A 22799-nucleotide genomic window follows, 5' to 3' on the forward strand; every position below is an offset into this window, starting at 1 on the left:
CTGGGGTCATAGCTTTGTTTTCTTATACACAGAATGGCACCTTAAAAATCATAGACAGAAAGAAACATATATTCAAACTTGCTCAGGGAGAGTACATTGCACCAGAAAAAATTGAGAATATCTACGTACGGAGTGAGCCTGTAGCCCAAGTGTATATCCATGGAGATAGTTTGCAGGTAAATATGTATTTTTAATATTAGCAATAATAAAATGAACTATAACAATTGTATGAACATTTATAAGGTATGCTTTCTGTTTAATCTGTTAGTTCCTTTAAAAGTATGTTTTTGCCTCTTTGGTTATTTGCTTTGATTTCATTTTTTTTCTTTCTGTCTCTGCCTCCTACTTTTTTGTGTTGTACTGTATTTTTACAGAAGTTTATCGCTACAACTAGTGTTGAGAGACATTAAATATGTTGCAGTGTTTATTATAATGAGGCTGTACTGTACTCTTAGACACCTAGTGGAGACCGTGGCCTTCACAACAGGGAGGGATGAAAGGGGAAATGAGAGACCAACTTGACCAACAACAACCTCGCCCACTTTCTAGAAGTTACAAAGTCACTTTAGTAGATTCCTTGAAGCATTTGTGGTAGTATGTATGTTTAGGGATGGAGAGAATTAGAGGAATGAAAAATAGGTTACAATGCAGCATACATAGTGATATTTTTTTTGTGCTTCATGAGATGAAAATTAGTATTCTTGAGAATGAAATATTCTTTCCTTTTTCACCCAGTAAAATATGCTGTACAGTACTGCCCTATTATTGTGCTTTAACCATAGCTTCAGAAGAGCAGATTATTGCAAGAATCACCCAAAAAGTTATATTCATATTTAAAATATTATTTAAAAACCATTAGTGCAAAAAATATATTTACGTAAAACAAAATCAAGAATGAATCGCATAGTATGTCGTAGTTTGAAGGAAAATATTTTGTTTTGATATTGACATTCTGCATTTTTCTTGCACAATCACAAATGTCAGTGTTGCATTTTATTGTAACTTTTCTTCTCATGTAATCCCAGAAAAATTGATGAATATTTGAACATTAATATTTATAATTTAAATTCACATTTTATTCTGTGTAATGTGTAAACATACTTTCACTGTTTTGGTACAGTCCTTCTTGGTAGGTATTGTTGTACCAGATCCAGAGGCCACAGAAGCCTGGGCAAGGAAAAGGGGATTTGAGGGATCATATGCAGAACTATGCAAATCCAAGGTATGTTTCTAAAAATAGATACCTAGACTATATAGTGTATTTAACCTGGGTATAACAGAGTCAAACTTTATAGTCAACATAATTTTACAGTGGTTTGATTAAAGCTGTTATACCGGGCTTTTTACACAGATGACCTTGGTGCCCTCTATTGATAGCAAAAAAGTACTACATGATTTCAATTTGCTCAGCATCCTAGATATTCAGCATTCCCATTTGGGGTCCATTTCCAGCTTCTGCTTCTGTCTGCATTTGATGCCGGCTACAGCACAGAGATGCAGACACCCAGGCAGTGGGAAATGGTGGGGAGCTGTAAGGAGTGTGATTTCTCAAGCAGGTCTTGCCCCTGCCCACCCTAAATCTGCCACGAAATTGGTGACTGGAAAATCTAGGTTATTAACAGGTCTGCTGTGTTAAATTTTTAGCATAGTCTGAACCAAACAAAGTCTATCTTTAGCCAAAAGTGCCGAGTGGATGATCCATCTCAGCCTCCTTCTTAGGTCCCCTCCATCACAGAAGTCAGTCTTCAGCCAATTCAATTCACCCCACATGATATCAAGAAATGGCAGAGTGACATAGCAAAGGTTATGGGCCCCAACAACATCCCAGCTGTCGTGTTGAAGACCTGTTCCCAGGTATGACCTGTCCACAAAAAGCAGGACAAATCCAATCCGGCCAATTACCGTCGCATCAGTCTACTCTTAATCATCAGCAAAGTGTTGGAAATTGTCATCAACAGTGCTATCAAGCGGCGCTAACCAATGCTCAGTTTGGATTCTGCCAGGACCACACTGTTCCAGACCTCATTACAGCCTTGGTCCAAACATGGCCAAAAGAGCTAAATTCCAGAAAGGAGGTGAGAATGACTGCCCTTGATATCAAGACAGCATTTGACCAAATGTGGCATCAAGGAGCCCCAGTAAAATTGAAGTCAATGGGAATCAGGGGGAAAATTCTCCACTGGCTAGCACAAAGGAAGATGGTTGTGGTTGTTGGAGATCAATCACCTCAGTCCGAAAATATCGCTGCAGGAGTTCCTCAGGGCAGTGTCCTATGCCCAACCATCCTCAGCTGCTTCATCAATGACCTTCCCTCCATCATAGGGTCAGAAGTGGGTATGTTCGCTGATGATTGCACAGTGTTCAGTTCCACTCACAATTCCTCAGATAATGGAGCAGTCCATGCTCGCATGCAGCAAGACCTGGACAACATTCAGGCTTGGGCTGATAAGTGGCAAGTAACATTTGCGCTACATAAACCAGGCAGTGACTATCTCCACTTGACATTCAGTGGGATTACCATCGCTGAATCCCCCACCATCAACATCCTGGGGGTCAGCGTTGACTGGAAACTTAACTAGACGAGCCACATAAATACTGTGGCTATAAGAGGCTGGGTATTCTTCGGCGAGTGCCTCACCTCTTGACTCTCCAAAACCTTTTCACCATCTACAAGGCACAAATCAGGAGTGTAATGGAATACCCTCCAATTGCCTGGAAGATTGCAGCTCCAACAACACTCAAGAAACTCAACACCATCTAGACAAAACAACATGCTTGATTAAGCATTCACCCCCTCCATCACCGGCGCACCGTGGCTACAGTGTGTACCATCTACAAGATGCACTGCAGCAACTCCCCAAGGCTTCTTCGACAGCACCTCTCAAACCCGCGACCTCTACCAACTAGAAGTACAAGGGCAGCAGGCGCATCATCACCTTCACCATCAAGTTCTCCTCCAAGTCACTCACCATCCTGACTTGGAAATATATAGTTGTTCCTTCATCGCTGGGTCATAATGCTGGAACTCCCTCCCTAACAGCACTGTGGAAGTACCTTCACCTCATCACCACCTTTTGTTGGCTTTTCAAGCGATGCACATATCCCATGAACTAATAAAAAGGAGGTAGAATGTTTTTACAGCAGTAAAGTTGGTATTCAGGTATTAGCTGAATTATTATTAATCTTTTAGATTTATTCAAAGAAAAATATTTTATCTAACATTTTACATTAGGAAATTGGAAAAGCTGTTGATTTTTTTTCTATGCTACAGTTACTATTTCTGCAATGAAGTGATCATTCAATTTTGTATTGTGTGTTACTTATGGAATGCATTGATTAAATTTAGGGTTTTAAAAAAGCTATCATGGAGGACATGGTGAAGCTGGGGCAGCGGGCTGGTCTTTATTCGTTTGAACAGGTAAGACAATATAGGCTTACGTTTTCCTCTCATTGATTATGAGGGAGAAATGCTCATGTTGGGTTACTTATTCCTAAGTCCAAATCATTAATATAAATTATGAATAACAGTGGTCCCAGCACTGATTGTGGAACACCTTCCTGCAATGTGAACAACTATCCTTTACCTGTATTCTCTGCTTTCTATTTTTTAGCCAATTGCTTTCCATTCAGCCATTTGTTCCCTGACTCCACATGCCTTAACCTTTGTCATGAGCCTACCATGTGGTACTTTATCAAAGACATTTTGAAAATCCAAGTATATGACATCTACTGCATTACCCTTGTCTACTCTTTGTATTACCTTTTCAGTTACCTCTTCAAAGAATTCTATCAGGCTAGTTAAGCATGATTTAGCCCTTCAGAATCCATGCTGACTTTTTTATTATCTTTTCTGTCTCTTGATGCTCTTTTATCACTTCTTTCAGTATAGATCCCAGTATGTTTCCTATCACAGATGTTAAGCTGACTGGTATATAATTCCCAGGTTTTGTTCTCTCTCACTTTTTGTATATAGGGACAACATTAGCTGTCCACCAGCCCTCTAGCACTATCCCCTCTTCTATGGAACTTTTGTATAAGTCAATTAATGCCTCTATTTCCCCTCTACCTTCCTTGAGTATGCATGGGTGCATACCATCTGGAAATGGGATCGTAACCTCTTTTAGTTTTGCTAGTTTGTCAATAATTATCTCCCTTTCTATCCCAACTGTGGCTAGAGATAGTGGATGCATTGGTTTTGATTTTTTAGAATTCCCTGGATTCTAGAACGTTCCCCATGGATTGGAAGGTAGAAAATGTAACCCCGCTATTCAAGAAAGGTAGGAGAGGGAAAACAGGGGACAGTAGATCAGGTAGTCTGACATCAGTAGTAGGGGAAATATTAGAATCTATTACTGGGATGAGGTTACAGGGCACTTAGAATATTTTATGATTGGGCAGAGCCAACACGGATTTATGAAAGCGAAATCGTGTTGACAAATCTGTTAAGAGTTTTTTGAAGTTGTAACTAGCCAGGTCGATAAGGGGAACCAGTGGATGTAGTGTATTTGGAATTTCAAAAAGCATCCGATTATGTGCCACACAAGAGGTTATTACATAAAATAAGAGCTCATGGGATTGGGGGCAATATATTAGCATGGATTGAGGATTGGTTAATGGACAGAAAACAGATAGTAGGAATAAACGCGTCATTTTCGTGTTGTCAGGCTGTGACTAGTGGGGCACCACAAGAATCAGTGCTTAGGCCGGAGCTATTTATAATCTATATCAGTGAGGGGACCAAGTGTAATGTATCCAAGTTTCCTAAGGATACAAAACTAGGTGTGAATGTAAGATGTGATGAGGTGCAAAGAGGCTGCAAAAGGATATAGACAGGTTAAGTGAGTAGCCAAGAACATGGCAGATGGAATATGGAGCAATGTGAAGTTATCCATTTTGGCAGGAAAAATAGTAAATGGTGAGAGATTGGAAAATATTGCTAATCAGAGGGACTTGGGTATCTTTGTACACGACTCAGAAAGTTAACATACAGGTACAGTAAGCAATTTGGAAAGCAAGTGTTATTTACAAAAGGATTGTATATAAGAGTAAAGAAGTCTTACTGCAGTTATATTTGGCTTTGGTGGAGTACTGTGTACAGTTTTTGTCTCCTTACCTAAGGAAGGATATACCTGCAACAAAGGTTCACTAGATGGATTCCGGGGATGGAGGGATTGTCCTATGAGGAGAGATTGAGTAGACCACGCCTATGTTCCCTAGAGTTGAGAAGAATGAGAGGTGATCTCATTGAAACGTATAAAATTCTTAAGGGGCTTAACAAGATAAATGCTGGGAGGATGTTTCCCCTGGCTGGGGAGTCTAGAACTAGGCTGCACAGTCTCAGAATATGGCATTGGACATTCAGGACTGAGATGAGGAGAAATTTCTTCTGGATCTTTGGAATTCTCTCCTCCAGAGGGCTATGGATGCTCAGTCGTTGAGTATCTTCAAAACAGAGATCAATAGATTTTTGGATACTAAGGGAACCAAAGGTTATAGGGATAGTGTGGGAAAGTGGAGCTGAGGTACAAGATAACCTATGATCTTACTGAATGGCAGAGCAGGCTTAAAGGGCCAATTGGTCTACACCTGCTCCTATTTCTTATGTTATGTAATCATAAAGGGCACAATCATAAGAATCATAAGAAATAGGAGCAGGAGTAGGCGACCTGGCCCCTCGGGCCTGCTCTGCCATTTGGTAAGATCATGGCTGATCTGATCATGGACTCAACTCCACTTCCCTGCCGCTCCCCATAACCCTTTATTCCCGTATCGCTCTAAAAATCTGTCGATCTTCGCCTTAAATATATTCAATCACCTAGGCTCCATGGCTCTCTGGGGCAGAAAATTCCATAGATTTACAACCCTCAGAGAAGAAATTCCTCCTCATCTCATTTAAATGGGTGGTCCCTTCTTCTGAGACTATGTCCCCTAGTTTTAGTTTCCCCTATGAATGGAAACATCCTCTCTGCATCCACCTTGTCAAGCCCCCTCATTATCTTTTATGTTTCGATAAGATCACCTCTCATTCTTCTGAACTCCAATGTGTATAGGCCCAGCCTACTCAACCTATCTTTATAAGTTAACCCCCTCATCTCCGGAATCAACCAAGTGAACTTTCTCTGAACAGCCTCCAATGCAAGTATATTCTTCCTTAAATACGGAGACCAAAATTGTACGCAATACTCTAGGTGTGGCCTCACCGATACCCTGTACAGTTGTAGCAGGACTTCTCTTCTGTTATACTATATCCCCCTTGCAATAAAGGCCAACATTCCATTTGCCTTCCTGATTACTTGCTGTACCTTCATTCTAACTTTTTGTGTTTCATGTACAAGGACCCCCAGGACCCTGTGTACTGCAGCACTTTGCAATTTTCCTCCATTTAAATTATAATTAGCTTTTCTATTTTTTTCTGCCAAAGTGGATAACCTCACATTTTCCCACATTATACTCCATCTGCCAAATTTTTGCCTAACTTAGCTTGTCTATATCGCTTTGCAGATTTTCTGTGTCCTCCTCACAGTTTGCTTTCCCACCCATCTGTGTCTCATCAGCAAATTTGGCTACATTATACTCGGTCCCTTCATCCAAGTCATGATAATAGATTAATAGATTGTAAATAGTTGAGGTCCCAGCACCGATCCCTGTGGCACCCCACTAGTTACTGTTTGCCAACCGGAAAATAACCCATTTTTCCCGACTCTCTGTTTTCCGTTAGTTAGCCAATCCTCTATCCATGCTAATATATTACCCCCAACCCCATGAACTTTTATCTTGCGCCTTTTATGTGGCACCTTATCGAATGCCTTCTGGAAATCCAAATACACCACATCCACTGGTTCCCCCTTATCCACCCTGCTCGTTACATCCTCAAAGAACTCCAACAAATTTGTCAAACATGATTTCCCTTTCATAAAACCATGATGACTCTTTGAATTATGCTTTTCCAAATGTCCCGCTACTGCTTCCTTAATAATGGACTCCAGCATTTTCCCAACAACAGATGTTAGGCTAACTGGTCTATAGTTTCCTACTTTTTGTCTGCCTCCTTTTTTAAATAGGGGTGTTACAGTTGTGGTTTTCCAATCTGCTGGGATCGCCCAAGAATCCAGGGAATTTTGGTAGATTACAATCAATGCATCCATTATCTCTGCACCTACTTCTTTTAAGAACCTAGGATGTAAGCCATCAGGTCCAGGGGACTTGTCCGCCTTTAGTCCCATTATTTTACCGAGGTACTACTTCTTTAATGATAGTGATTGTATTAAGTTCCTCCCTCCCTATAGCCCCCTTGATTATCCACTATTGGGATGTTTTTAGTGTCTTCTGCCATGAAGACCGATACAAAATATTTGTTCAGCTTTTCTTCAATTTCCCTGTTCTCCATTATTAATTCCCCAGTCTCATCTCTAGGGGGGGGCAACATTTACTTTAGCCGCTCTTTTCCTTTTTATGTACCTGCAGAAACTTACAATGTGATACAACATTGACACCAACACAGAAATTGTGATTTCCTTTACTATTCTGCCTCATTTCTAACTTGCCTTCTGACAGTTGAGAGGGGGAGATATCCATGTGCATTTCTTATCCCTGGTGTGAAAGAATATATGGAGGTCAGATGGTTAGGAGAAGGAAAAATTCAATAAAAATAGACTGTGTTGTGCCGAGGAGTGGTAGATGTGGTAGTAGTAGCCTAGGTGCAGGCCCAACAGAAGGTCTGTCGACCCGCTCAAGCTAGGAAAAAGTGCAGAGTTGAGAGACCTGAGGGGGAAAGAAGAAGACTTCAAAAATAAGGAATGACTACACGAATAAATGGTCTGTTTGATCATTGTGATTTTTGGTTTATAGGTAAAAGGCATCTATCTCCACTATGAAATGTTCTCAGTCCAAAATGGTCTGTTGACCCCAACACTAAAGGCTAAGAGGCCAGAGATGAGAAATTACTTCCGGAAACAAATTGAAGAACTTTATGCTAATACTTCTATATGAAAATATTTGGCAGATGTCTCGTGAAGAACATTCCTATTCGTGTGCTGGTTATCTTATGTCAAAAAAAATCATGAAGTATATATAAAATATATTCTTTGGCTATATTCAGAAACATCTTAATTTTCTTCAGTCAACTGGAAGGTATCTTGCTTAACTTTAAGAACTCTGTGTATAATAAAGATTTGCCCTTTTTTAAAGCTGCAGTATGCTAGAGACAATTTTATATGTTCTTCAGCAGTGAAATTTGCTTTGTTTATATGAGGGTATGACTAATAGCTTAACATTGAAATGTACATATTTTGTAAAAATGAAAAATAAAAAAAAGTTAGGTTAAGGATTAAGCACCTCTAAATGTCATCCTTTAATCTTTGTAGATGTAAATGTGTATATAAATCTGTCTGTTATCTAAAAAAATTAATTTCCTTCACCTGGATGCATTCATCAATACATGAAGCAGATTTTGTAAGTGTATTTTTCCTATTGACACACATGAGCCTTTTCAGGACCGCAGTAGCATTTTTGCACCAAAATCAAAACTATAATTTATTTTTATCAAATTCAGAGAATAATGTGAATACCATATATTCATGAGAATTCAGCATTAGAAATTTTCAGAAAATGTGCAAGTCATTGAGTAGACTGTAAAAAGTCAATGCATTAAAAGGAAATTTCACATAATTTGACGAGGGGATGTAATTCGAACCTGCAGTCTGTTACTGCAGTCAGGCATTCAATTCAATCTTCTACTTTCTGTCACGATCAATACCATATTCTGGGAGAAGATGGCAATCTTTATTGTTCATAATGCCGAAGCAGGTGCATTGCATCTACCTACAGAACCTCAATCTTCACACCAAGATGTTTGAAAAGATGAATGGGAAAGTGATAGACAAATTAATCTGAAATAAGCAAGCAGATGAAATGTGAAAAAAATATTTGCATTTATATAGCATTTTTCATGCCTTAGGCCATCCCAAAGTGCTTTATAGCCAACTATAATTACTTTTGAAGTGTTGTTAGTTACTTTGGAGGCACATGCAACTGTCAGTTTGCTCACAAATGAATAAATGTTGGCCAGGACACTGGGAGAATCTCCCTGTTCTTTGAAAATTGCCATGGAAGCTTTTGCATCCACCTAAATGTTGGAAGACAGTGCCTCAATTTAATGTCTCATTTGAAAGATGGCACTTCTGACAATGCAGTATTTCCTCAGTACTGCACTGAAGAAGTGTCAGCCTTGATTATCAGCTCAAATCCTGGAGTAGGGCTTGAACCAACAATCTGAGGTGAATGCTATCACTGATCCAAGACTGATACCTATACATTACAGCATGCCTCATGGCCAGTCTTGATTGTGCGAAAAGCTGTTATACTTGTAGAGTTTCACTATGCTAAGTCACTAATCATCTTGCAAATATATTATAAATCTGGAATGTGAACATGTCGCCATGAATGATATAGAAATCTGAATATCAATAATAAATATAAGATAAATATAAGATAAAGCTAAAATAATTCATCCTGTGTGGATTATCTCTATCAAAATAAGATGGATGCATTTCTGGTTAGAAATGTGACTGAACATTATACAGATAGAGATGATCAAATATGCTATGGAATATAAAGATTTTCAAGCTAGAGCCATGAAAAGGAATGGCAGCTGATCAGGGTTAGACAGTTATTCAAGAATTCTACTTGATTTGCCTTTGAAGGTCCAAGCAAACATTTGTAAAACTTTTGAGATATTTTATCCTCTAATTTGTTTTCTCCTCTGGTCTCCCCATACTGAGTGGGTGGAAGAGCCAGCTGTTTCCAGGAACCCCTTTCCACTTAGGTCATATATTTTCCCTTTGTTCCTACAAATCACAACACCCAGAAAAAATGTGGAAGTGTTGAAATTGTTCTCGTATTCACATAACTAGTAAAGAAATGCAATATTGGCACCTGTGGCACTGAATTACATAGTTGGTTACACTCCTAAGGCACATTTCATACCTGTTCAGTTTCAAACATCATGGCCCGTAACTTGCGGTCAGTGGCGAAGCTAAGGCGCTCGCCGCTAACCTCAAAGAAAGCTGCCCACAGAGATTTCACCTTTCTCGACGTGCAATTGATTGTAATTTCTTTTTCTTAATTGCAATTTTTAACAATGGAGAAATATGACACTCCACAAATATAAAAATGTGTTTTTTCACTGCTAGGGCAGTTGTTTAGCATTCAATATGCTGTTTGAATCCCAGTTACACCTATTCCAACAAGGCTTAACATTTAATGAGGTTTTTAACAGCTGTATTAGCAAAGAAAAGCTCAAGTTTTCATCAGTTTCACTGATTCCTCTGATTTCACACATTGCCGGCCATGGGGGTGGGGGGCGGGTGGCAGGGTCCACAGTGCAACCTGTTAGGAGCAGTGAATGACTGACCACAACTTAAGGATTCCCGTTAAACTCTGAGGTTACGGTTAGTTTCAGAGGGGTAATGACGGCGAACTGTTAGCGTACCATCGCAAAATCTGGACCATTGTAATGTTGCATAGTTACAATTATCACAACCTGTTGATAGGATGCCCAGATACATTTCTTTCTCTCTATCTCTTTCAAAGATTTCCTTATATTTTAACATTTTCTTTATTTTCCATCCTGTATTTGTGTACAGATAAATTTTCCTGTAGACATAGGAACAATCACAGTAACTCAATTTTTTTTTCTTGACAAAACCTATTACAAATTTAATGTAATGAAATTCAACATGCATTTGCTGTAGAATGCAGTTTAAAGTGCTGTTACACATTTATAAATATGTATTTGCATTGCTGATCCTGAGATGTAATTAACTGAGCTCACAAAATATTTATAACCATCCTTAAAGCCTAGTCTTCAGCGTGCAGAAGAAAAAGAAATAACTTAATTTATAAATTTAGGCTTTCAATAAGATGCTGAACTCTGTTCATTGTGAAACTATTTCTGACTTTTGATGTCTATTAATTCTTGATAATTACCATAGTGCAAACAGAAATCTGCAAATGCCACATGGAGCAATTTCTTCAAATGTAAGTGCAGGTTTATGCCAGTGAGAAGGTTAAACACCCAATTATACAACATCAGAGCTCTCTGCCCATTGTTATTTCATGCACTTCAGGGTAGATTTTTGACTTCAATTAAATTACAATTAGCCAAGTTAAACCCTGCCAAATTACCACACAGCTGGTGAAAACAAAAATCCACCTACCATTTTAGCTTTGTGTGTGAAGGAATCTGGCTTGTGAGATGATCACTTGTATATAAATACAAAAACTTTAAAGTGGCAAGTGTCATTCCAGCATCAACATATGTGCCATGAATTGATGGGGTATGAGTTCACATCTGCACGTCCATCCTCATTTGGTTCCCAATCTTATCCACACCAATAAAGATGGACGTCAGAAAGGCCAGGCACATCCCCAACGATGTAATATTGGAGAATCAAAAAAAGATTGCATTCACAAACCTCATAATTGTCGATTAAAGTAGTATTGGCAGAGACCAGGGAGGAAATGCTCTCGATCAATGTTCAGAGATCATGGAAGAGTCAAATGACGAACTATATTCTATCTGTGAAAATCCAACAATGGCCGCCATGTTTACAGCATCATTGACAGAATTACATTGGAAAGTTTTACATTGAATTTATTGTTTTAAATGTGAGGATGAATTAAAATTTGAAGCTTCAGTATTTATAAAGCACAGAGGGATGTATTTATTAGTATAGCAAAAACACGAAGAGCCAATGGTGGAAAATAATTTAATTTGCCAACACTGATTTGTCACATGGATGAGAATACAATTTACCAAAAACATCGTGCGATTTGAAACATGTTGCAAGGGTGGATTTGGGTGGCACAGCTGACCAGTGTTACTAGTCTTTTCATCTGTATAACCTAGGCTTGAGCTTAGCCTGGATTGAAGGGATGAAAAGGTCTTTCTAATGCTTGTAACGGTCATGCATAAAATCAATTTGGAGCACAGAAAATTTCATTTTAAAAATTGTTAGTGACAATAATGAACTCGAATGTGCTTTTGTCTATATTTTAGTTCACAGGGGTCTGTTTCAGTGGTCAGCTTTGATTTGAAGAAGACAGTTCATGGTGTGCATAAACCCTTCATTAAATACATTTCAGTAGAATATATTCTGAATTCAGCAGTGAGGTTTACATTCTACTTCAAGATTTCAATTAAATCTGAGTGATCTAAACCCAAGCAGAACTGAGCTCGAGTTTTAATTGGCTCCAAAGCTTAAGAATCTGCATGCTCATTTCATACGTTTATATATTTAAAAGCATTTCCATGTACTTCATTATATTTTTAAAGAGAACTGCCTTTATTAATGAATACTTTATTGTCCTTTTTGATCTTGCAATGTGATGACACGAACTTTTGTGGTGTGAAAATGCCATTGTATCACGTGTGTGTGATATCTCCACAATGCATGACGTAGCTCCGGATCTCTGATGAAGGCTATATTCCTTTAGATAAGAGGTGGGGCATGTGGTTCTTAAGCATTTTATTCCAAATCTGAAATTAAGGCACCATTATTTTTATTTCTCAAATATATTGCAGCTTTAAAAGAGATAAGACAAAGCACAAATAATATTATACAGGATATTGTAATACTACTGTGGACTGCAAAGAATGAAAAAAACAGTACTTTTGCATGACAGCAAGTCAACCAACATATTCACATTCTGTATATTTATGTAATGTAGTCTTATATTGCAAAGAAAATTTGAAATTCAAATAAAGAAAAATATAGTTGATTAACTATTTTAAACAATCTAGTAATATTTCTCATTAGTTGACTTGTAAATGAAGTGAATGCAGTCAATATGATCCTTTGTGTAAAGATTACCTGTAAATAACCAAGTAAGATTGCAACTATAAAGGGATGATTTTATGTAGATTTACATCACTTGAATGTAAAAATGCAGAAATGCAAGATAATACGAAAATTCAGGTTTGTATTTAAAAAATGTGGACAATTATCTAACGATGAATTTCGCATCCTTCATGAAGTGACGTAAAACTGGCAATCATACAATATGCTTCTGCATGGAAAAATGTTATTTTTTTATCCATTTTCAAGGGGAAAATATCTTCATGATATATAACAGAAGTCCCTTCTGGTTCACAGTTTAATATCTGAATTTGTATTCAGCTCTACCATTTTGTTTTTGCATTTGAGAAGTTGATCCCTAATAGTGTTGTTCAGGGGGAGTATGGGGTTCTGGTACACCAATGTAATATTTAGCTGCTAATCTGGCATGTCCCCTTAAGGTCACTGCTCATATACTCCTTATGCAGAGGTGGTCTGAAAAAGTCCCGAGGCCTATGAGAGGCAAATTATTGTTGTTGGCAATTTCTCTCAATAGGCAGCTGCTTGGCTCCTCTCTAAGTAATCTCGACCACCTCTCTAGGTTATTTTAAAATCTAAAAGATAACAGGAAATAGCTCGCTCTTTTTCTTTTAGTATATTTTTTTAAGATTTTTCATTTGTGATTTGTTAATATTTTATACAAAGTAGTAAGTGGATCCAATGTTACATGAGGTTAATTACTCTCAGGTGACATTACTTGAGTTGTTTGACATGCTTCTAGGTATTTGCACTTTAACAGATGATGCTGATTTGTTTATTCATTAGTCCACTTTCATAAAACCAGTGTCTTTGGCATATTACCTCAGTAATGGACTCTAGCCGTGTCCTACATCATGTTATGGAATATTTCAATGCTGCATCTTTTTATTTGAAAATTAGTCAGGAAAAATAAGCAACATTTAAAATAGTTTCTATTAACTGCTTTCTGGATTTTTTTTTTGGTGTGTGTGTGTGTGTGTGTTTGTTAGTGGGATCGAGAAGATAGAATTGGCCGAGTTAAGCGTCTGCTTAGTTGCGGTTCCCCAAAATGTTGATGGTTGGCAATAATTGGTGACGTTGAAGGTCAAAAGGAAATTGTTGCGCTTTCTCTTGGTTTCAATGGTCATTACTTGGCACTTATATGATGGGTAGTGTCCAAGTAGTGCCGTAAGCTAGCATGGGCTGCTTCATTATCAGAGAAGTTGTGAATGGAGCTGAAAACTTCAGTGAGGTACTTCTGCAGCAATAACTTGGGACTGCAATGACTGACATATGACAGCCACAACCCTCTATGATGTTTTAATGTACTGATCACCAACAATCATGTAGATGCTCGAGTATCATTGAATTGTTTCAACACCTCACTATGGGGTTCCCGACATGTTACGAGACAGCGCAACATAGGTTGTTCCCGACACCCTTCCAACAATCATCATCTCCATGTTTGAGGGCAATGGTGAGGCAGTGAGGTTTATGGAAAGAACTTCAGAGTAGGACGGAGGTAGGTGAAGATGCTATCACCAGTGATGGGGCAACAGGATGGAGAATGCACAGAAAGCTAAAGTCAAAGTAAGTTGGAGGGGATACAAGGCTTGAGGTGGTTGCAGATGGAAAGTGGGGAGAAGTCATGGAGGGATATGACAATGAGCACGGAGTTTAAGTTCCATTTGTTGGGGAAGGATAAACATTGCAAATCAGTGAGGATAAGAGTGATGGATAAGCAGGATGGCAGACTATGGGCGAGATGGGATCTGCACTGAAATTTGGACAGGTTGGAGTTTATGGAAGGTGAAGGATGGGGCAAGAGGGTTGTTGGAGAAATCAAGTCTGGAGGAGACAAAAGCATAGATAAGTTTTAACACTACTGGGATAAGATTAGAGTGGAGGTAAGTGATACGGAGATTGAAATGAGTGATGTTGATGAAGGATCACGTGTGAGAATTGAAGTTCAGCTTTGAGTTCAACCAGGACCCCAAGGTTTTGCATGGCCAAATTCTTGCTGAGTGAGTCACTGGGAAGGGGGATGGAGTCACTGGAAAGATAGTGAAGTTCAAATGAGCCAATGAAAAGGATAACTGTAGACTTCTCAATGTTCAGTTTGAGGAAGTTTTGACTCATACATGACTTACTGTCTGACAGCATTGTGGTGGTTGTGGGGTAGCAGGAAGTGGTAGTGAGCCAGAGCTGGATGTCATCAGCTAACCCCATGCTATGCATGATGCCACTGAGGGACAGCATGCAGATGAAGAAGATGCCAAGGACAGATCTTTAACAGTTTCCAGAGATTACTATGCAAAGTAGGAAGATACACTATTGCTGGAGATGTGCTGGCTGTGTTGGGACAGCTAAGAGTGGAATCACACAAGATACTTGGTCCTTGGATTTAATTTCCATTACTCCTGACTCCCCTGCTGGTATACTGGATCCGCTTGTGTGTGCTGCTAACACCGAAGGCCACTCGGCACCTCTGCTGGACACCTGGATCAAACCCTGCTGCTTGATTTTTCACTCCTCTGTTTCCATTGGGCAACTTCCAGCAGTACATAAAAATATAAGAAATAGGAACAGGAAAGGCCATATGGCCCCTCGAGTTGCTCTGCCATTCAATAAGATCATGGACTCAGCTCCAATTCCCCACCCGCTCCCCATAACCCCTTATCGTTTAAGAAACTGTCTATTTCTGTCAAATTTATTCAATGTCCCAGATTCCACAGCTCTCTGAGGCAGCAAATTCCACAGATTTACAACCCTCAGGGAAGAAATTTCTCCTCATCTCGTTTTAAATGGGTGGCCCCTTATTCTAAGATCATGCCCTCTAGTTCTAATCTCCCCCATCAATGGAAACATCCTCTCTGCATCCACCTTGTCAAGCCCCCTCATAATCTTATATGTTTTAATAAGATCACCTCTCATTCTTCTGAATTCCAATGAGTAGAGGCCCAAGCTACTCAACCTTTCATAAGTCAACCCCCTCATCCCCAGAATCAACCAAGTGAACCTTCCCTGAACTGCCTCCAAAGCAAGTATATCCTTTCGTAAATATGGAAAATAAAATTGCACGCAGCATTCCAGATGTGGCCTCACCAATACTTATATAGCTGTAGTAAGATTTCCCTGCTTTTATACTCCATCCCCTTTGCAATAAAGGCCAAGATACCATTGGCCTTCCTGATCACTTGCTGTACCTGCATACTATCCTTTTGCGTTTCATGCACAAGTACCCCCAGGTCCCGCTGTACTGTGGCACTTTGCAATCTTTCTCTGTTTAAATAATAACTTGCTCTTTGATTTTTTTTGTGCCAAAGTGCATGACCTCACACTTTCCAACATTATACTCCATCTGCCAAATTTTTGCCCACTCACTTAGCCTGCCGATGCCCTTTTGCAGATTTTTTGTGTCCTCCTCACGCATTGCTTTTCCTCCCATCTTTGTTTCGTCAGCAAACTTGGCTACGTTACACTCAGTCCAAGTCGTTGATATAGATTGTAAATAGTTGGGGTCCCAGCACTGATCCCTGCGGCACCCCACTAGTTACTGGTTGCCAACCAGAGAATGAACTATTTATCCCGACTCTGTTTTCTGTTAGTTAGCCAATCGTCTATCCATGCTAATATATTACCCCGAACTCTGTGAACTTTTATCTTGTGCAGTAAACTTTTATGTGGCACCTTGTCAAATGCCTTCTGGAAGTCCAAAAACATCACATCCACTGGTTCCCCTTTATCCACCCTGTTCGTTGCATCCTCGAAGAACTCCAGCAAATTTATCAAACATGACTTCCCCTTCATAAATCCATGCTGACTCTGCCTGACCGAATTTTGCTTTTCCAAATGTCCTGCTACTGCTTCTTTAATAATGGACTCCAACATTTTCCCAATCACAGATGTTAGGCTAACTGGTCTATAGTTTCCTGCTTTTTGTCTACCTCCTTTTTTAAATAGGGGCATTACATTTGCAGTTTTCCAATCTGTTGGGACCTCTCCAGAATCCAGGGAATTTTGGTAAATTACAACCAATGCATCCACAATCCCTGCCGCTACTTCTCTTAACACATGAGGATGCAAGCCATCAGGTCCAGGGGATGTATCTGCCTTTAGTCCCATTATCTTGCTGAGTACCACCTCCTTAGCGATTGTGATTGTGTTAAGTTCCTCCAAGGGATCCCAGCATCCCTTGGGAGCACTGTATAAACTGTAGCCCCTAAGAACTGTTCCTCACTCTGGAGTGTCTTAATAAAAACTGAGGTCACTGTTACTTTAACCTCCCTGTGTGCAATCTCATCTGTGTTAGGAACACAATAACTGGCGACGAGTATACGAATCCAATGCAAAGATGCAGCAAACTGTGGGCACCCTGGAGAAGTTCTCGGAGGGTGAGGACTGGGAAGCCTATGTCGAACGGCTAGACCAGTACTTTGTAGCCAACAAGCTGGATGGAGAAGGAAGAGCTACAAAAAGGAGAGCGGTGCTCCTCACGGTCTGCGGGGCACTGACCTACAGCCTCATGAAGAATCTTCTGGCTCCAGTGAAACCCACAGATAAGTCGTATGAGGAGCTGTGTACACTGGTTCAGGAGCATCTTAACCCGAGGGAGAGCGTGCTGATGGCGAGGTATTGGTTCTACACGTGCCAGCGTTCTGAAGGTCAGGAAGTGGCGAGCTACGTCGCCGAGCTAAGGCGATTTGCAGGACAATGTGAGTTTGATGGCTACCTGGAGCAAATGCCCAGAGACTTTTTTGTACTGGGCATTGGCCACGAGACCACTTGACGAAAACTTTTGACTGTAGAGATGCCGACCCTCAGTAAGGCCATTGCGATAGCACAGGCGTTTATGTCCACCAGTGATAACACCAAACAAATCTCTCAGCACACAAGTGCTAGCAATGTTCATAAATTAACTGGAACTGTGTTTGTGAGCAGAAATGTACAGGGCAGAAACCACGAGTCTGCAACTGCCAGCAGTCCTCAGGTGACTCAGATGTCTGAGTCCGCTATAAAAGGATGAATGCAAGGCAATTCACAGTGTTGGTGTTGTGGAGGCTTCCATTCAGCCTATTCATGCCGCTTCAAAGGGTATGTTTGCAAGAGCTGTGGAACAATGGGGCACCTCCAATGAGCTAACCACCAAGTGGCAGAGGAAGATCGGTCCATGGTGGATCAAAGCAATTTCGAGCCTGAGAGAGAGGAGGCAGATGCTGATGTACACTGGGTGCATATATTTTCGACGAAATGTCCACCTATAATGCTAAATGTAAAATTGAATGGCTTACCCGTAGCCATGGAACTGGACACTGGTGCTTGCCAATCCATCATGAGTAAAAAGATGTTTGAGAGACTATGGTGCAACAACAAGGCACTCAGACCAGCCCTGAGCCCCATCCACACGAAACTGAGAACGCACACCAAAGAGCTTATCACTGTCATGGGCAGCGCCATGGTCAAGGTCACCTACAAGGGCACGGTGCACGAACTGCCACTCTGGATTGTCCCGGGCGATGGTCCCACACTGCTTGGAAGGAGCTGGCTGGGCAAAATCCGCTGAAACTGGGATGACATCCGAGCGCTATCACATGTCGATGAGGCCTCATGTACCCAGGTTCTTAACAAATTTCCTTCCCTTTTTGAGCCAGGCATTGGAAACTTTTCCGGGGCGAAGGTGCGGATCCACTTGGTCCCAGCTGCCTGATCCATTCACCACAAGGCGCGAGCGTATGGTACCTCAAATGATGAGGGAGAGAGTGGAAATCAAGCTGGACAAGAGGGCATCATCTCGCCAGTGGAATTCAGCGAGTAGGCCAGCCCGATTGTTCCAGTACTCAAAAGTGATGGCAAGGTCAGGATTTGCGGCGATTATAAAGTAACTATTAATTGTTTCTCGCTACAGGACCAATACCTGGTACCTAAGGCAGACGACCTATTTGCGACGCTGGCAGGAGGCAAGACGTTCAGCAAGCTCGACCTGACTTCGGCCTACATGACGCAGGAGTTGGAGTAGTCTTCGAAGGGCCTCACCTGCATCAACATGCACAAGGGACTGTTCATCTACAACAGATGCCCATTTGGAATTCGGTTGGCTGCAACGATCTTCCAAAGAAACACGGAGAGCCTACTCAAGTCGGTACCACGCACGGTGGTTTTTCAGGACGACATATTAGTCACGGGTCGGGACACCGTTGAGCACCCACAAAACCTGGAGGAGGTCCTCCAGCGACTGGATCACATAGGGCTGCGGCTGAAGAGGCTGAAATGTGTCTTCATGGAAACAGAAGTGGAGTTTTTGGGGAGAAAGATCGCGGCGGACGGCATTCGGCCCACAGACGCCAAGACAGAGGCTATCAGGAACGCGCCCAGGCCACAGAACGTCACGGAGCTGCGGTCGTTCCTGAGACTCAACTATTTTGGTAACTTTCTACCGGGATTAAGCACCCTCTCAGAAACCCTACATGTGTTATTGCGTAAAGGTGAAAACTGGGTATGGGGAAAAAACCAAGTAATTGCTTTTGAGAAAGCCAGAAACATTTTATGCTCCAACAAGCTGCTTATATTGTATAACCCGTGTAAAAGACTTGTGCTAGCATGTGATGCGTCGTCGTATGGAGTCAGGTGTGTATTACAACAAGCTAACGTTGCAGGGAAGTTGCAACCTGTCGCCTATGCCTCCAGGAGCTTGTCTAAGGCCGAGAGGGCCTACAACATGATTGAGAAAGAGGCATTAACGTGTGTGTTCAGGGTAAAGAAAATGCATCAGTACCTGTTTGGCCTCAAATTTGAGCTGACAACCGATCACAAGCCCCTCATATCCCTGTTCGCTTAAAATAAGGGGATAAATACTAATGCCTCAACCCGCATACAAAGGTGGGCACTCACGCTATCAGCGTATAACTATACCATCCGCCACAGGCCAGGCACCAAGAACTGTGTGGATGCTCTCAGTCGGCTACCATTGCCCACCACGGGGGTGGAAATGGTGCAGCCTGCAAACTTGTTGATGGTGGCGCAGCCCGCAGACTTGTTGATGGTCATGGAAGCGTTTGAAAATGATAAAACACCTGTCATGGCCCGCCAGATTAGGACTTGGACCAGCCAAGATCCTCTGCTGTCCCTAGGAAAAAACTGTGTACTGCATGGGAGCTGGGCCAGCATCCCCGTTGAAATGCAAGAGCTAATCAAGCCGTTCCAGCAGCGAAAGGACGAGCTGTCCATTCAGGCAGACTGCCTGTTGTGGGGTAACCGCGTAGTGCTACCCAAAAAGGGCAGGGAGACGTTCATCTCGGATCGCCACAGCACACACCCGTTATAGTAATGATGAAAGCGATAGCCAGATTCCACGTGTGGTGGCCCGGTATCGACTCTGACTTAGAGTCCTGTGTACGGCAATGCAGCATATCTGCTCAGTTGAGCAACGTGCCCGGAAAGGCACCACTAAGTTTGTGGTCCTGGCCCTCCAGGCCATGGTCGAGGATCCATGTCGACTATGCGGGCCCGTTTCTCGGTAAAATGTTCCTGGTGGTGGTGGATGCTTTTTCAAAATGGATTGAATGTAAAATAATGTCGGGAAGCACCGCCACCGCCACCATTGAAAGCCTGAGGGCCACGTTTGCCACACACGGCCTGCCTGACATACTGGTCAGTGACAACGGGCCATGTTTCACCAGTGCCAAATTTAAAGAATTCATGACCCGCAATGGGATCAAACATGTCACCTTGGCCCCATTTAAACCAGCCTTCAATGGGCAGGCAGAGCAGGCAGTACAAACAATCAAACAGATCCTTAAACAAGTCACAGAAGGCTCATGCCAAACCCACCTGTCCCGAGTACTGCTCAGCTATCGCACGAGACTCCACTCGCGCTTTTGACAAGGTCCTACACAAGAGATTAGTGTGCAAAATTAAAGCACATAGTATTGGGGGTAATGTATTGACATGGATAGAGAACTGGTTGGCAGACAGGAAGCAAAGAGTAGGAATAAACGGGTCCTTTTCAGAATGGCAGGCAGTGATTAGTGGGGTACCGCAAGGTTCAGTGCTGGGACCCCAGCTATTTACAATATACATTAATGATTTAGACGAAGGAATTAAATGTAATATCTCCAAGTTTGCAGATGACACTAAGCTGGGTGGAGCTGTGAGGAGGATGCTAAGAGGCTGCAGGGTGACTTGGACAGGTTAGGCGAGTGGGCAAATGCATGGCAGATGCAGTTTAATGTAGATAAAGGTGAGGTTATCCACTTTAGTGGCAAAAACAGGAAGGCAGAATATTATCTGAATGGTGACAGATTAGGAAAAAGGGAGGTGCAACGAGTCCTGGGTATCATGGTACATCAGTCATTGAAAGTTGGCATGCAGGTACAGCAGGCGGTGAAGGTGGCAAATGGCAGGTTGGCCTTCATAGCAAGAAAATTTGAATATAGGAGCAGGGAGGTCTTGCTGCAGTTGTACAAGGCATTGGTGAGGCCACACCTTGAATATTGTGCAGAGTTTTGATCTCCTAATCTGAGGAAGGACATTCTTGCTATTACGGGAGTGCAGCGAAGGTTCACCAGACTGATTCCTGGGATGGCAGGACTGACATTTGAAGAAAGACTGGATCGACTAGGCTCATAGTCACTGGAATTTAGAAGCATGAGAGAGTATCTCATAGAAACATATAAAATTCTGACGGGACTGGACAGGTTAGATGCAGGAAGAATGTTCCCGATGTTGGGGAAGTCCAGAACCAGGGGTCACAGTCTAAGGATAAGAGGTAAGCCATTTAGGACCGAGATGAGGAGAAACTTCTTCACACAGACAATTGTGAACGTATGGAATTCTATACCACAGAAAGTTGTTGAGGCCAGTTCGTTAGATATATTCAAAAGGGAGTTCGATGTGGCCCTTACAGCTAAAGAGATCAAGGGGTATGGAGAGAAAGCAGGAATGGGGTACTGAAATTGCATGATCAGCCATGATCGTATTGAATGGTGGTACAGGCTCGAATGGCCTACTCCTGTACCTATTTTCTATGTTTCAATGTTTCCAACTCACTTTTAGAGTGGAAGCAAGTCCTCCTCGACTCCGAGGGGCTACCTATGATGATGACTGAAGAATGAAAAGACTAGCTAGGTTGATGCACTTCAAGTGCCGTAACCTACAAGGCTACGGACCGAGAGCGGGAAAGTGGGATTAGGCTAGGGAGCTCTTTGTCGGCCGGCGTGGACACGATAGGCCGAATGGCCTCCTTCCGTGCTGTAAATTTCTATAATTCTATGATTCTATAGATAATCCACTTCCACCGTCCTTCAACTGCACAGCCATATTCTACTCGTTTATGAAAAGTACCATTTTGTAAACCAACTGGTCTAGGATGATGCCAAATAAAGACAAGTCGCCTTTCCACTCACTTCTGGGTCATACAATGATGGTCTCATAATTAGCGGTTAAAGTTTTAAGTCCTTATGAAAGAAACCATCATAATTAAGCCATGATCCGCTCCCATCCTGCAACCAGTTCAGTTGCGGCTTTAGCGAAAAAAACATAACCCCGGCCAGTTCCAACCTACGTTGCGGTTTTCTCACTCTTCCCATTGGACGGATGTCCAGAACGAAAATCTTCTCAAAATCCTCCCACTGCAAAACTTACGGGCTATCAGATGTCGAGCTTGGAGGTGCAAGGGCGAGGTGCGCGCGCCCCACGGCAGAGGCGCGTGGTGGGCGGTTGGTGCGAGCAGGTGACTTTGGAAACGTCACAGTGACAGGGTGCAAGTGTCGGCAGGGGAGAGGGCGGCGCCAGGTTTCTGGTGAGTAAGGAGAAAAGCTGTCTTAAGACCAGTGGTGGTGAAATCGATTTGTGAGGACCAGATTTCGTCGCCTCTTTCAACAGCCTTGGCTTGCAAAGTGTGCAGGATTGTTTTTTTTTTATTGGTAATACATTTGTTCGTGAAGAGGA

General features: G+C 41.7%; 1 protein-coding gene and 1 long non-coding RNA gene across 10 annotated transcripts in view; one reads left to right on the forward strand and one right to left on the reverse strand.

Moving 5' to 3' along the window:
* Nucleotides 1–8308, forward strand: part of LOC139262898 (long-chain-fatty-acid--CoA ligase 6-like) — a 161629-nt gene extending 153321 nt beyond the window's left edge. For 6 of the 9 annotated variants that reach the window (XM_070878157.1, XM_070878158.1, XM_070878155.1 and 3 more), the window contains exons 18-21: nucleotides 33–176; nucleotides 1121–1222; nucleotides 3347–3418; nucleotides 7849–8308. In XM_070878157.1, coding sequence (XP_070734258.1) covers nucleotides 33–176; nucleotides 1121–1222; nucleotides 3347–3418; nucleotides 7849–7989 — 459 coding nt within the window. In that variant the 3' untranslated portion in view covers nucleotides 7990–8308. The remainder of the gene's footprint in view (nucleotides 1–32; nucleotides 177–1120; nucleotides 1223–3346; nucleotides 3419–7848) is intronic. The other 3 variants (XM_070878162.1, XM_070878161.1, XM_070878163.1) reach the window with 3 other exon arrangements.
* A 3446-nt stretch (nucleotides 8309–11754) lies between these two features.
* Nucleotides 11755–22495, reverse strand: LOC139262900 (uncharacterized). The gene is made up of 2 exons (XR_011592993.1): nucleotides 22414–22495; nucleotides 11755–12538 (listed from the first exon to the last, which is right to left on the reverse strand). It is a non-coding gene; the product is annotated as an uncharacterized lncRNA (long non-coding RNA).
* Nucleotides 22496–22799: the final 304 nt, after the last annotated feature.

This window comes from Pristiophorus japonicus, chromosome 4 (genome assembly GCF_044704955.1).
Source record: "Pristiophorus japonicus isolate sPriJap1 chromosome 4, sPriJap1.hap1, whole genome shotgun sequence".
In the NCBI taxonomy this organism is placed as follows: Eukaryota; Metazoa; Chordata; class Chondrichthyes; family Pristiophoridae; genus Pristiophorus; species Pristiophorus japonicus.